Source organism: Euleptes europaea, chromosome 6 (genome assembly GCF_029931775.1).
Source record: "Euleptes europaea isolate rEulEur1 chromosome 6, rEulEur1.hap1, whole genome shotgun sequence".
NCBI lineage: Eukaryota > Metazoa > Chordata > Lepidosauria > Squamata > Sphaerodactylidae > Euleptes > Euleptes europaea.
In genome coordinates, this window is record NC_079317.1 from 86,030,220 (window position 1) to 86,044,043 (window position 13,824).

General features: G+C 40.2%; 1 protein-coding gene across 1 annotated transcript in view; it reads right to left on the bottom strand.

Annotated features, from left to right (window-relative positions):
* Positions 1-3,116: 3,116 nt before the first annotated feature.
* RRAS2 (RAS related 2) overlaps positions 3,117-13,824 on the bottom strand; it is a 42,400-nt gene continuing 31,692 nt past the window's right edge. The window contains exons 2-6 of the mRNA XM_056851488.1: positions 11,192-11,279; positions 10,514-10,616; positions 8,070-8,178; positions 5,861-5,979; positions 3,117-3,411 (exon numbers count right to left, since the gene is read on the bottom strand). Coding sequence (XP_056707466.1) covers positions 3,324-3,411; positions 5,861-5,979; positions 8,070-8,178; positions 10,514-10,616; positions 11,192-11,279 — 507 coding nt within the window. The 3' untranslated portion in view covers positions 3,117-3,323. The remainder of the gene's footprint in view (positions 3,412-5,860; positions 5,980-8,069; positions 8,179-10,513; positions 10,617-11,191; positions 11,280-13,824) is intronic.

Here is a 13,824-nt window from a genome sequence, read left to right on the forward strand (position 1 = left end):
AGTGTATATTTAACAGCTATTTCCCCCCAATGGAATTATCCCTCAGAAGATATGGAAGTGGGCTTTGAGTATGGGCTCGGGCCCCTGCCACAAGTAAAGGGAACAACCAAACCATGAGATTTCACTATTCCTTGAATGTGGTGTCTCCACACCTTGAAAACGAATCCCACTTTGGTTACTGTATTCTCTCTGTACTGAAGGGGGCATAAATAAGTCTGGGAGAACATTAACAAGTCCAAGGACTGCTCTTCATTTTGACCTCTCACCCCACAAGATGGAAATCTCTTGCAGGGTGAAAGGATGGTGCCAAAATTTTGCAACGTAGAAGTCTTAATGTGTCTAGAAGCACTTGGAAAAACTGAACCTGTCCTACCCAGTTTTGAGTAGGATCTTCTTACTTTTAGGGGGGAGGAAGAATGAATCTGGTGAAACCGATGCAAAGGGAATCTCCCTGTATTTCACATCCTATTCCTTGCCTTAAAGGTAAAGGTCCCCTGTGCAAGCACTGGGTCATTCCTGACCCATGGGGTGACGTCACATCCTGACGTTTACTAGGCAGACTAGATTTATGGGGTGGTTTGCCAGTCCCTTCCCCAGTCATCTTCCCTTTACCCCCAGCAAGCTGGGTCCTCATTTGACCGACCTAGGAAGGATGGAAGGCTGAGTCAACCTTGAGCCGGCTACCTGAAACCGACTTCCGTCGAGATCAAACTCAGGTCGTGAGCAGAGCTTGGACTGCAGTAATACAGCTTACCACTCTGGGCCACGGGGCTCTTTCATACAATCATATTGGTGGCTAAATATTCAGTGGTCATTATCAGTTCGGCTTTCTGAATCTGTGAAGCAGCCTGTTTTTACCCAGGGCATCATGGTGTAGATAATAGAATTTGTACCTGGTCCTCCGTGACGTCCTCACTGGGGGTTCTGTTGTAGGTTTCGTTCCAAATAAAGCACTTTTCTTGCCTTACAATTGGTTTATTTTTGTAACACTGGGATTACCTAAATGACTGCAACTGTAAAAAGATTAACGAAGTTGAAACTAGGGGAAAATGCAGTTGTCTGCATGTGCTGAAATAAACTGAATTCTAAAGTCCTAGACTAATTGTACATGTTTCAGTGACCGGTCAGTTTGGGGGTAGCAAAGAAGGAATGGGACTAAATCCAGCCCAGTCCTTACTCTTATCCCAGTCAGATTATTAGGGAGTCATACCAATCTGATTTTCAGCATCCACAGCTGTATTGGGAAAGAACCTTGAACACAGCCTGACTGAACATGGAGGCCTGGTGTACACATGCAGTAAAATGGGATGGGAGAATTCTGAAGTGGCAAAACTGTACACAGTTTTGGACTGCAAGGGTAGAAAATTGCATTTTAATTATCCCCTTGCAAAAATTCCCTGCAAATAAAATATTACTACAACAGGGGAAAAGATTCTAGCCTATCCCTTCACATGCTGTATTTAGTTTTCCTCTTCCATGGAATTACTGTAAGGGCCTTTGACCGTACCATGTCAGACTGAAGGTGAGACTACATTTTTCTACTCTTCCACCTCCTCCTCCTGCATTTGCAGACCAGACCCAAGTTTCTTATCCAGCTAGTAATTTGTATTCAGAAGCCTGCTTCTGTATACTATGTCCCTTAAGTCAGGACTAGCAGTATTATGAACCATTTAAATATTATCTATATTTAAACTATATGTCAATGGCACAAGTTAAAGTAAGGACAATTTATTTTGTTTTATGCCAGGTAAGTCCATTACGTTTTGATCCTCCATCTTTCAAGAAAGCACAACCTGAAAATGTAAGTACTAGTGCCGTTTCTTTGCAGTTTCAGATACAATCTGCCATTATCTGCCATCCCCACAGACTGAGTGCCTAAAAGAAAAAAACAAGGGCGAGTACAATAATAAAAAAATTAAAGAAAAAACACAGGCAATTCTTTTACCTTTTCCATAATGATATCATTTTTAATTCTAGCACCTGAAGTTATACAAGGGCATGTTTCATACGTGAATTGTATAGAGCTGTTGTACACTTTCAGTAGAGGTGACAGTGATAATACCACTTAGTATTTCATTTCACAGAATAATCCCAAATAATTATTTAGCCACAGTCCGCATAATTCAAAGTCAAACATCCATCCACAATTGAACCAACTAGTCAGAAGTTTGTACAGTTTAATAGTCACAGAATGGTCAGTCTTTTAGAAAGGATATGGAAGGCAATTTCAAAAACATGACAGTTTAAACAGATATATTGGGCAGCCCCAAGGTTGGCCATTGCTGGATTCAACTTGAACAGAAGAGAGATTCTACCACAGTTCTTCAAATCCTGCATTAATTTTTTGTCAGTTAAATGTGAACTGTGAGAATTAAATACATCTTTACATATACACAAGTTATGCCATGAAAGCATATTTGCTTACAAACATATAAAAATACTTGTTAACTAGTTTGATAAGAAAATAATGTATAAAAGTATATAGCAAAAACATTTAATCATCTGACAATTAAAAGAGCAAATTCATCTTTTTACATTACATGAAAACAAAACCAGCTACAGGTTCAACTTTCTCAAATCGCTTAACCTGGAAATACAAAAGGAAGACAAATAATTTTTTTATTCCAAACCCATGATGTAAAAATCTTCGAACTTAAATGCCCAAGTCCAGAATGAGTCCAGGTATTTGGCCACAGACTTACAGTAAGAATCCTGTAGCTGTTACTGGAACCATAAAATAAATACAGTAGACGGCTGACCACTAAAAAAAAGCTGCAGCATAAACAAGAGCTGAAACACAAAACTTTATTGACAATGAAATTCAGTGTATTGGCTCCCTGTAAGGCAAGCTGGATTTTGAAGTTTAACCTAACCAAAGGGTAAGCCTCCAAATCCACTGTTTTAAAAAAATACTCTATATTTTGATTAGAGGACTCCCTCGACTGTGATTAACAAAAGGCATCACAAGTGGGAAAAACGTACTCATACATCGACTTTTAAGCTTGACTTCAATACCTTGTTCTAAGACTGTTTTAACTCCATTGTGAATAAAACTCCACAAGGTGCAAGCTTCTTTAAAGGGAAAAAAAAAGAAGTAGGGTATTTAAAAAAAAAGAAAAAAGCCTTAGTGTTTGACATCTGCCCTGAGATGACCAAGTTGTCTTCTAGGACTGGGTCAGCCGGTTTGTTTCAGACTAAGGCTATTTTGGTGACCATTTATACAACATGCACATATAAGGCTAGACAAAACACCAAGGGAGACATAGAAAAGCAGGTGAAAGAATCCATTGATCTGGCAGTTGATAGCTTGGCTTAGAGGATTCTTAGAAGATGACACAATGGCATCCTTTCTTGTCCTTTTCCTTCCTTGTTGGCTCTGGGGAAGGTGGGCATTCTTGTTCTTGAAATTTCCTGCGATAAACACAATACTGCACATTAAGTTCAGGCTCTAGTAGAGCAGATTTCCAGATATAAGACACTATGATTAATGCTCCGTTGGCTAAATTTCTTTAATTAAAAAACCTTTTAGACCAGTGGTCAATTTTTTGTAATTACAGGATGTACATAGCAACCCAAAGGGGGTGCGAATGGCCTTAGGAGCCAGCGTGACCCCTGCGCCAGTGCTAATGCCACTTGTGCCGGCTAAATGGGCACTAACGCCGGTGCTGAGGAGTCACATGGCAGCACCACGTATGGGAACTGGTGCAGCCATAGTGGCAGCATTTCTCCTGTGCAAGGGCTCACGCTGGTGCCAAAGGGGGTGTTCCTGGGAGCAGGACTGACTTTAATCAGCTCTCTGAGCCCTATCACCCCAGGAATGCCCTAGGGCTTTAGAAATTTTGTGTCAAATAAGCTTATGCCTGTTTATCTAAGGAGTGGCAGCCAAGTAATTTCTCTCAACAGTTACAAACACCTGTTGGGAGAACAAAACCGCTACATTCTTATGACAAACTACTGTACATAGTTATATGAAGTTTTCCTCATTCCTGTTGCCTTTTCACCTGCCAAGTTTAAACTGGAAACCTCCCTGACAGTCTGACTTGACCATTTCCCCATAACAGTAAAATAAAACAGTTTATGTGCTAAGAATTCATATCTGCCTCTCATGTGTCATATTCAGACACATAATAACAAAGGGTTTTACAGTTCCTCAGCTTCCTGGGCTTGGTTAGAATAAATCTATATACATTTTATTTGTCTGGGGGGTTGGGGAAACCATATGTCACCCTGAGCCAGGCTACCCAGATGACCGGGGGGACAGCCATGGGTACCCCCTGGAGGCAAAGAAAGGATCTTTTCATGGCTCCCTCCAGAGTGTTGTGTTCTGCTTTTGAATTTTGTTTGGTTCCCCTGAAAAGGGGAAGGGGAGACAGTGACTTCACTGATGTTGGGAATTCCTAGCTCTGAAGAGCAAATATTCTGCTTCAAGGCATTGAGTAATTTGTTTTCTTTTTTACAGAGTTCAGCCACTCTAATTTAAGAGTTGGTGGTTGTGGAAGGAACTCCACATCTGTACAGATGGCTGTCCCCTCCGTGGATCATTCCCCTTGCACCCACCTCATGACTGGCAGGTGCTCCTAGTTTTAATGGCCCTGGTCCCTGGGATGAAATAGAGGCGGCTGGAACCTCACAGCCCACCCATGGCAATGGCATTTATTGTCATGGTTGACATTTTTCCTAATGTGGCCTGCCGGAAGTCTGATGCAGGCAATGGCCACCCCTTTCACAAACAGCCCTCTCCATAGCTTTATCTTGCTCTGTCCCTTCATTAGCATATCAAAATAGGGCCAAATGGGTAACAGTGGGGGGTCATGGCCCTCTTGCTAGGCCTGCCGGGTGCGGGAGGCAGCTTTGCTAGGGCAGCTCCCAGCCACGAGGGCAGGGAATGGGGGGGGGGGAAGGAGGTTTGGAGAATAGCTCCCTGCTTATCTGTCTGTGTGTGTGTGCCCCTTTAGGTCCTGGCAGAGAGGGTATCTGCTAGGGTTCAGGATTGGGAGAAGTCAGCCAGAGTGTGGACTTTGTTATCCCTGGTGGGTGTTTGTTCAAAGTGCTTGTCCAGTAGTGCTTCTGAGTGCCCTCTCTGTACTTTTCCTGCCACCAAAGTGCCTCACTGCTTGCTTGAAGTCTGCAAGGCAGGAATCTGTCAGACGGCACCCTATGCCGCACGCCCTCCCTACTGAGTCGTGGGGCATCCTGGCCAGCATTTTTGTAGGGCTAGGATGGGAGCTTAGCTGGCAAAGAGGAGGGAGATGAGAGGACATGCCCTTAGCATCCTGAGCAGGTTTAGACCTTGTAGGCATGGCTGAGCCAGTGAGGGGGGAGTTGAAATTGACCTTCAACAGCTGCCTATGGGCTGTGCTACCATTTTTTAATGGCGCAACTTTGTGCCTATCAAAGGGGGCATTCCCAGACCAAAAGGGCTTAGGGAGCTGACTAAAAGCAGCCACGCCCCCTGAACCGCCCATATTTACGCCGGTGCAGCACCTGTGCCAGAAATGCACCAGTGCACAGCTGCTGCAACGGATTCAGCTGTAACATATTGTGAAGTTAATATGAATTAGTTGCTTCTCCATATGATCTGAAGTTGAGTTAATCCACACAGCACAACATGTTAGTCAACGAGTTAACCTGATTCAGGAAGAAGGAAGTCATAGGTTTTGATTCAGTTAGATTTCTTCCGTCTGGTATGAGGAAATCAGGGAATATAGCTGCAATTGAGGACTGCACCAAAGCTATTTGCAAAAACCAAATTGTTTTAAAGTTTCTACTAAATCCACAGCAAATTTGACACCACTTTTAAGGAAAGCATTAAGTTTTTTTAAAATCATGCATTTTAATTTATTCATAATACAAGTCTTACCTTATAACTCTGACAAGTTCATGAAATGCTTGGTCTACATTTAGTCGTATTTTTGCTGATGCTTCCATATACGTTACTTTAAGCTGTCTTGCTAGCTGCTGCCCTTCCTCTTGTGTTACCTGAAAACAAGAAGAGATGAGATAATTAATCAGCGGTAAGTAGTATTCTTTTGCAAACTGCAATTGTGTACACTGATTTCCACGGCATTTCCATTCCATTTGAGCCCAAAGATCCCAATGCTTTAAAAAGCAAAAAATAAAAACACAGACTGATGAGGCCAAGGGTCCAATTTGTGTCCAGTTTATTTCCAATTTGATTTTAAAAAGATACAAAGAAATACTACAAGCACATGTTGGTTCTCAGTCCACAATCATAATGCCTCCATGATTAAAAAAATAATACAAGCCCAATTATTAAACATCAAACTGGGAAATGCATAACTACTGAATCCTGCAAGACACTTTTTCTATGCTACAGTCTAAGTTTCAAAACTAGCACCATAATTCCATTTTTCTTGTAATTCTGTTTTCTTGTCATTCTGTAATTGTTCATTCTATCATGTCATACTTTTTTTTGGCCTGTTTTCTAATTTTTATAATCCTAATCCTTTTGTATTACTTACTGGGTGCATTACGGTCTCTGATCACATTGCTTTATAGTGTAATCCGCCTTGTGTCTCAGTGACAAAGTGGGATATAAATGCAGTTAACAAATAAAATTATATAACTTATATATAATTATAACTTAACCCAGTTTAGCACTGACCATAGCAGCAGGCAGAAATAATCATAACCGAGTATATCCTTCATTTTTCTAAAATAAAAGTCTAATTGAAAAAAGAAAACATGAGAGGGAGCACTGGTATGGGGACCAAGTCAACATCCCCCATAGTTTCTAGTCTAGATGTTATTATCAAAAAATTTCCTTCACAAAAATGGCAGCCACAGTGATTTCAGGTGAACGCGTCCCATGCAGCATTTCACTCATTCCCAATAGCCATTATGTTCTTCACTTGTCCAAAGACAAAAATAAAAATAGAAATAGTCACAGGCCAGCCAGCCCTAAGCGCAGTGGCTCTTCCTAACTGTTGTTCATTAAGACACTACACCAAATAGTACTACAGCTACAAGCATACCTCAAATCTAAGCCAAATCACCATAAAATTACATAACTTTGTCCTCCACGTTATTTGTATTTGGTTACAGCTGGGTGTGTACCATAAAGAACTCAGCTACTTTTACAAAGCAAAACATGGTACAAAGATATTGTTCAGCACTGCCATAAAATCGATTATGAAACAGCCTTGATAGCTTCCCAACTCTTAAAGTACTTTAAAGTGACAAGTGGATCAATTGTTTGTTTGGATATTGCAAGCTATTCTGACTGTAAATCAACTAATGCATACTTTCTCATAAAATGAGTAGTTTCTTATGCTTAAAACAGAAAATGCCACTTTACTAGAACAGAGTGCTACTTTTTTTATTTAATGAAGTATGCAAAATATTATAAAATATGCAAAGAAAGAAAGATCGACTTCCAACTCTCCTCATACAGAACATAATATTATATATATTATTTCTTTTGTGAATAACAATTTAATTTTATCTGTTTTTACTTTAGTTATTATTTAGCTATTTTCATCTTAGTCTACAACTTAGTAAGTTTAGGTTTTAAGATTTAGGATCATTTTTCTATCCCTAAAATGCTGATTTATATAAATTGACCATACCTTCCAGTCTATTATCAGTAGAATGTCCTCTTACTCTCTAAAATAATGTGCAATTGTTGGTATGGCTACTGTTGGAAACATGGGGGGGTGGGGAGAGAATGCTCATGCTTTGATAATGATGTAATGGACCTCTGCTCCAGGCTTACAGGAGATTAGATTTTGACCTGGGACACATTCTTATGGCATTTACTCAGAAGTTGATTAATCATACAAAAATGCTGCAGTAGTTCAGGATGGCTTATTGCCTATGCCACAAACTATCTACATCTGTTACTAGATTTCAGTTAAAGATAACTTCATTTTGGCAACTATCACTTGAAAACATGGCACTCTGATGGCTGAAAGTCCATTACCAAAGGGATCATTACCAGAGAGCAAAACCTGCTGACAAATCCAGATGATTATGGCAAGAGTGAAGTCAGCATAACAAACAAAACACTCTTACCCCCTCATACAATTGCATAATTGCCAAAGTTTTACCTGTCTTTGATGGTCCAAATCTGCTTTGTTACCAATAAGAATCATAGGGAATTCATCACGATCTTTCACTCTAAGGATCTGCCTTTGAAACTTATAAATTTCTTCAAAACTGGAGAACAAAAAAAAAACAACCTCAATCCATAAACCAACATCTTCAGAATAAGATAATTAAATTCAAGATAGATTAAAATAGCTCCTAAACCACTCCTCCTGCATTCTCATAAGAGTGCAAGAGATAAAAAAACCACATTTAAAACAATACAATTCCATATACTGAAATCTGAGCAGGTGTAATTGATCTGGCAGCATTTTAATTACACTTGGCATTTCTCGGCAATGGGAACTGAGTCTTCTCTGCTTTCTGTCCCCTTACAACCAGTAAAAAATACAGGAAAAGAGGTGAGAGAAAGCAAGGCCACACCTTCTACGATTTTCAGTGTTTATTCCTTCATTTGCAACAGTGTAAAGAAATCCTAGGCTCTTACCGCACTAGGTATTACCAGCGATGTTTTTTGTAACATTTCCAAACTCTTGATACATCGCTTTAAAAGGTTTTTTGGATGCCACGGCTAAAAAATGGTTGGAAGACGTCTTCACAGCTAAAGGGGCCAAACAAAGTGCGAACAGTATTTTTTATAACAGTTTCAAACTCTTAATACATCGGTGGGAATACATAGAAAGTGCGAACAGTATCTTTTATAACATTTTCAAACTCTTAATACATCGCTGGGAATACCTAGTGAGCTAACAGCCACTGCAGGTATTCCTGATTTCTAGCCACACCCCTACTTTTGAGTTTTGAAAGGAAACAAAAATCACTTTTAAGTGTTAAAGTTGACAACTACAGTTTTCAGTGATTTTTGTTTCATTTAATAAAATTTTAGGAGCCCTTGTAGATTCAATCCAGTGCTATATTATACAATGTCAATAGGTATAGGTCTACTACACTTACAGCTTTACCAAATTGACTTGTCTAGCTTGTTTCCCTATGACCGCTGATTACAGTTCACACAGCATAGCCTGGTACTAGAAAAAAGTAACTAGTTGTGTCTTTTAGCATTGGAGAAACCAAGAATGGGAATTATTGACGTTTCAGCCTTTGATCTGAGAAAGACCTGGAGGCTCCAGCTGGAATCCACAATGAAAACAACTAGTACTTCCTCAGACTCCAGAAACTACAAATAACCCATCCAAAATAATTCTTAGAAAAGAATTATTTGCCTGCTAATCCAGCAAATCTTCTAAAAACCCAGCATGACGCTACACTTCTTATTTTCACATCTTGATGATTTTAAATATTTGTGCAGCTTATCTGATGTGTCGATGAGGAAATCATAGCACAACAGATTGCCAAGGTGTGAGACGGACATGGAATGCTGTAGGGTTATAGATACCAACAATACAAGCACCCCCAAAACAACTATAAAAACAGTTCCCAGACCAACAAATCTGTGCATTGTGTCATCCAGTTTTCTTTTGCCAGACGAAGGTACTTTGCTTCAAATGGTTTTTAAAATCTTAATCACCCTTAATAACTGTTCAATAATACTATTACAACATCTTCATATTTTTGTTTAAATTCTGGAAAAATTCACAGCAGAACACCTTTAACGGTGTAGTAGGATTGTTGTTGTTTTTTAATTACTGGCTGAGTACCTATCATGAACAGGGATAGGAAAGACTCTATGAACCACAATGTGATATCTGCCTCAAAGGTAGTGTTGCCAGGTCCCTCTTCGCCATCAGCGGGAGGTTTTTGGGGTGGAGCCTGAGGAGGGTGGGGTTTGGGGAGGGGAGGGACTTCAATGCCATAGAGTCCAATTACCAAAGCGGCCATTTTCTCCAGGTTAACTGATCTCTATCGGCTGGAGATCAGTTGTAATAGCAGGAGATTTCCTGCTACTACCTGGACGTTGGCAACCCTACTCAAAGGTCATCAGAAAGAATGATGTCCTAAATGGGCACATAACAGTTCAACTTCAGCACAAGATTGTGCTTCCCAGCTAATCCTTTAAAACTACATCAGCTTAAAAAAGTGTTAATAATTATTAATGAGGACTAGATACGAAGCCTTAAACACACAGGATGCAAATAATTTTGGATAGGCCTAACAGCTTGCAATTACCCAGTAGAACGTCTGGCTTTCTGGTGAGCAGCTGCTTCCCATGCAGTATCCTACAGTGCGTTTACCATTCCCTTTCAGTTTCAGAAACTGCTTCCCATGTAGCAAAGGAAACTGCCTGCATTCCCTTACCAGCAAAAGCCTTTTGGGGATGGCAGAACTAGACAGGATCCAAAAAACTCATGCAATCACAGCATTGCTTCATGGTGCTGAAAGCCATTATCAAATACATTTCAAATGACAGACATTAGCATACTAGCTATTGACCCTGCCCAAAAATACTGTAAGATACTGGCACATATTTCACTTGTTCTCAGCCTACCTTCCTCTATCGGTGACTGAGAACACCAGCAGAAAGCCTTCTCCTGTCCTCATGTACTGCTCCCGCATGGCTCCAAATTCTTCTTGGCCTGCTGTATCTAGGACTAAAACACACTGGAAAATTAACTTTCCTTTCTAAGATGGTGGGATGGGTAGCTGCATATTTAATGAAACATTTTCCCCCACCATCCTCTGCAATACATTTTGGAAACAAGCCAAAGGGGCAGATTTATTTACAAGTAGGAAGAATTACAGTCCAAAATTTCTCATTAAAAGCTATCATTGTATAAAAATAACTTCCATGTGAAAATATAAGGGGACAGAATATGACACAGAGCAACTTTCAAGAAGGACAGTAAATTATTTTAGTCAGTATATAGTTTACAAAATCAAAGAATGCTAAAAATGCAAAAAGGAGTGTCACCAATGGAAATTTTTAAATGAGCAGGAGTGAAAGCCTGTCCTAAATACCCATTAGACTTGGACTAGGGAGACCACGAATCAAAACTGCACCTGGGGTATCGAGTGACATTGGGCCAGCGTCTCTTTCATTCTGACTTACTTTACAAGTCATAAGGGAAAAACGGGATCACTCTACTAATGCACACCACCTTGGGATTCTGGGGAAAAGGGTGGGATACACATGTGAAGGAAGTAAAAAAAATTCTAAAACACTTACTGTCCAGCCTTGCTGCTCTCTCATCTATCACACATTGTTTCGTGTAGGAATCTTCAATTGTTGGGTCATAGTCAGTTACAAAGTAGGACTGCAAAGAGAAAGTTTTCAAGATTATTCTAAATGCACAGCTCTCACAAATTGTTTGTTTGTCTACAAACTAACAGTTTCCCGGAACCACATAAGCACACTTAACATGATACATACACAAAACAAAGACACATCTATGCTCTTTTCAGGTTCTGGTACATACGTACTGAAACCAAAAATGCACACATTGTCCCTTTCCGACACCATGGCAATTGCATGTATTAGGAGGATCGCATGTAGCACATTATTCCCATGTGTGGTCAAACGTAAGGCCTGGGAAGTGCTCCACTGCATTCAGTTTCAGACTGAGGCCCTTTATACCATTTGAACCAAACTATCCTTATTCATCCATTCCAGCCATCCTTGTGGACAGTACAAAAGCATTAACTAGTGCAGAATGCAGTATACCATGCTGAGGGCAAGATTCCCCATGTCTTTTCAGGGGTTTTTGCCTTCTAATACCTGTAATGGCTTGCACTAAGCACACTCTCCTACATCACACCACCCTCTTTCATATCAATCAGTAGTGCCCTAGAATCACATCCCTGGTATATGAGCTAAACCACAACAGCTTGAGCAGAGATGCCTAGCAGCTACTGAGTAACCAGAACGCTGCAAGAACTTTGTATATTTTTGTGCCTATGAATGGGGTTTGGCTTGAACAACGGATGCTAAATTTTAGCATAATACTTAACAGGGCTTTAATCAAGCTAAATGAGAACATTTTCATAGAGTTGCTGTATATTTAAATATTGTCATAAAAATCGATCACCAGGACTTAAATGTACTGAAATCATTTCCTGGATGTAGCCAGGAAACAACTAGGATGGTTCCTTCATCCTTGTAACAGCTGGCGTGGCAGACAGTTTGGATTAAGTGAATAGCAATACAAATAAAGATGCCATTCTGGACAGATGTTAGCTGTTGGACTAGATTCTTAACTGCGTGTCCATGTTATATTAGATCTACTTATCTTTCATATCTTTCAACCATGATCAATAAGACAGAGGTTTTATGCAGCTGTCAAGCCTTACAGCTTCTGTTTTACAATTAGGACATTAGTCTGAAGCCTCTCATTTTGCCAAGTAGGAAGAAGCTGCCATCATTTCAAAATTTGGGGTAAAGGAACCACATTTAGAACAAGACACTTCAAGGATATGTTGAACATTAAACCTGTGGAGTGGCAGCATTTCTTTCAATTATGTCTTTTTCTCTTTACCACACTGTTAAAATTCTATAAGGATGATAAGAGTAAAAATTATGCCAGATTAGTTCACTATTCAGAGTGCCATAGAAATTTAATTAATTACCACCAGATTATATGCTGACAAATCTACAACGGCTAAACCCTACTCATGCTTTTCAAGCTCTTTTCTGAGAAAGGCTAGCTTTGCCAGGAAGTGGGGTAAACCATTTGATTTCAAGAGGTGTTGTCCCTGTTTCCCATCCAGTGTGCAAACTGAACTCTAGTTCAGAACATTACATTTAGCTCCTTTGCTATCTCTGGCAATTTCAGGTTCCTATTTCTTGTAATAAAGGCTCTTAAGAGAAGGGCAGGGAGAAATTATTTTCCTAACTATATTCAAAGAAGTGTTTCACAAAAACAAATGGGACCAATTTATGTTTTGTTTCAGATCTAAAGATGTCCAAGGCCAACAATGCCTTCAAAGAAGTTTTTCTCCCTCTCCCTTAATACTAGAATGCGAGGTCATCTGTTGAAGCTGGAGGGTGACAGATTCAAAACAGATAAAAGGAAGTATTTTTTCACACAACACATAGTTAAATTGTGGAACTCCCTGCCCCAGGATGTGGTGATGGCTGCCAGCTTGGAGGGCTTTAAGAGGGGAGTGGACATATTCATGGAGGAGAGGGGTATTCATGGCTATTAGTTAAAATGGATACTAGTCATGCCGCATATCTATTCTCTCTAGTATCAGAGGAGCATGCCTATTATATTAGGTGCTGTGGAACACAGGCAGGATGGTGCTGCTGCAGTCGTCTTGTTTGTGGCTTCCTAGAGGCACCTGGTTGGCCACTGTGTGAACAGACTGCTGGACTTGTTGGGCCTTGGTCTGATCCAGCAGGGCCTTTCTTATGTTCTTATATGTAAGCAGCTGGTTTTATCCCTCTAAAATAAGCCTGCAGAGTTCTGTGTCAGACCCTGGTTTGAACACAAGGAATAAAATTATCTTTGTCTCATCATCTTCAAGCTGACTACCCATAACAGGAAATGCTAGTTATTCAACAGCCACCTAGCACTGAGGCCAGGGAGGTGTTCACAAAGGACAACCATGTATGACATGAAACATTTGGGAAAAGAAGACACCCCTTCCCTGTCAAACTATTAATCACATGGGGGGTGGCAATCATGGAAGCAGCAGCAGGAATTGGCAACAGATTGTATATGGGGAAGAGAAAAGGGTCACAGTAATCTTGCGGTTGCTTGCCTGGGAAGAAGTATCCAGCAGTAACAGTTCATGCTCAGAAAGAGACTGTGAAGCCTGTGTAGCTTTATTTGGGCAAATCTGTAGTAGCTAATAAGTACC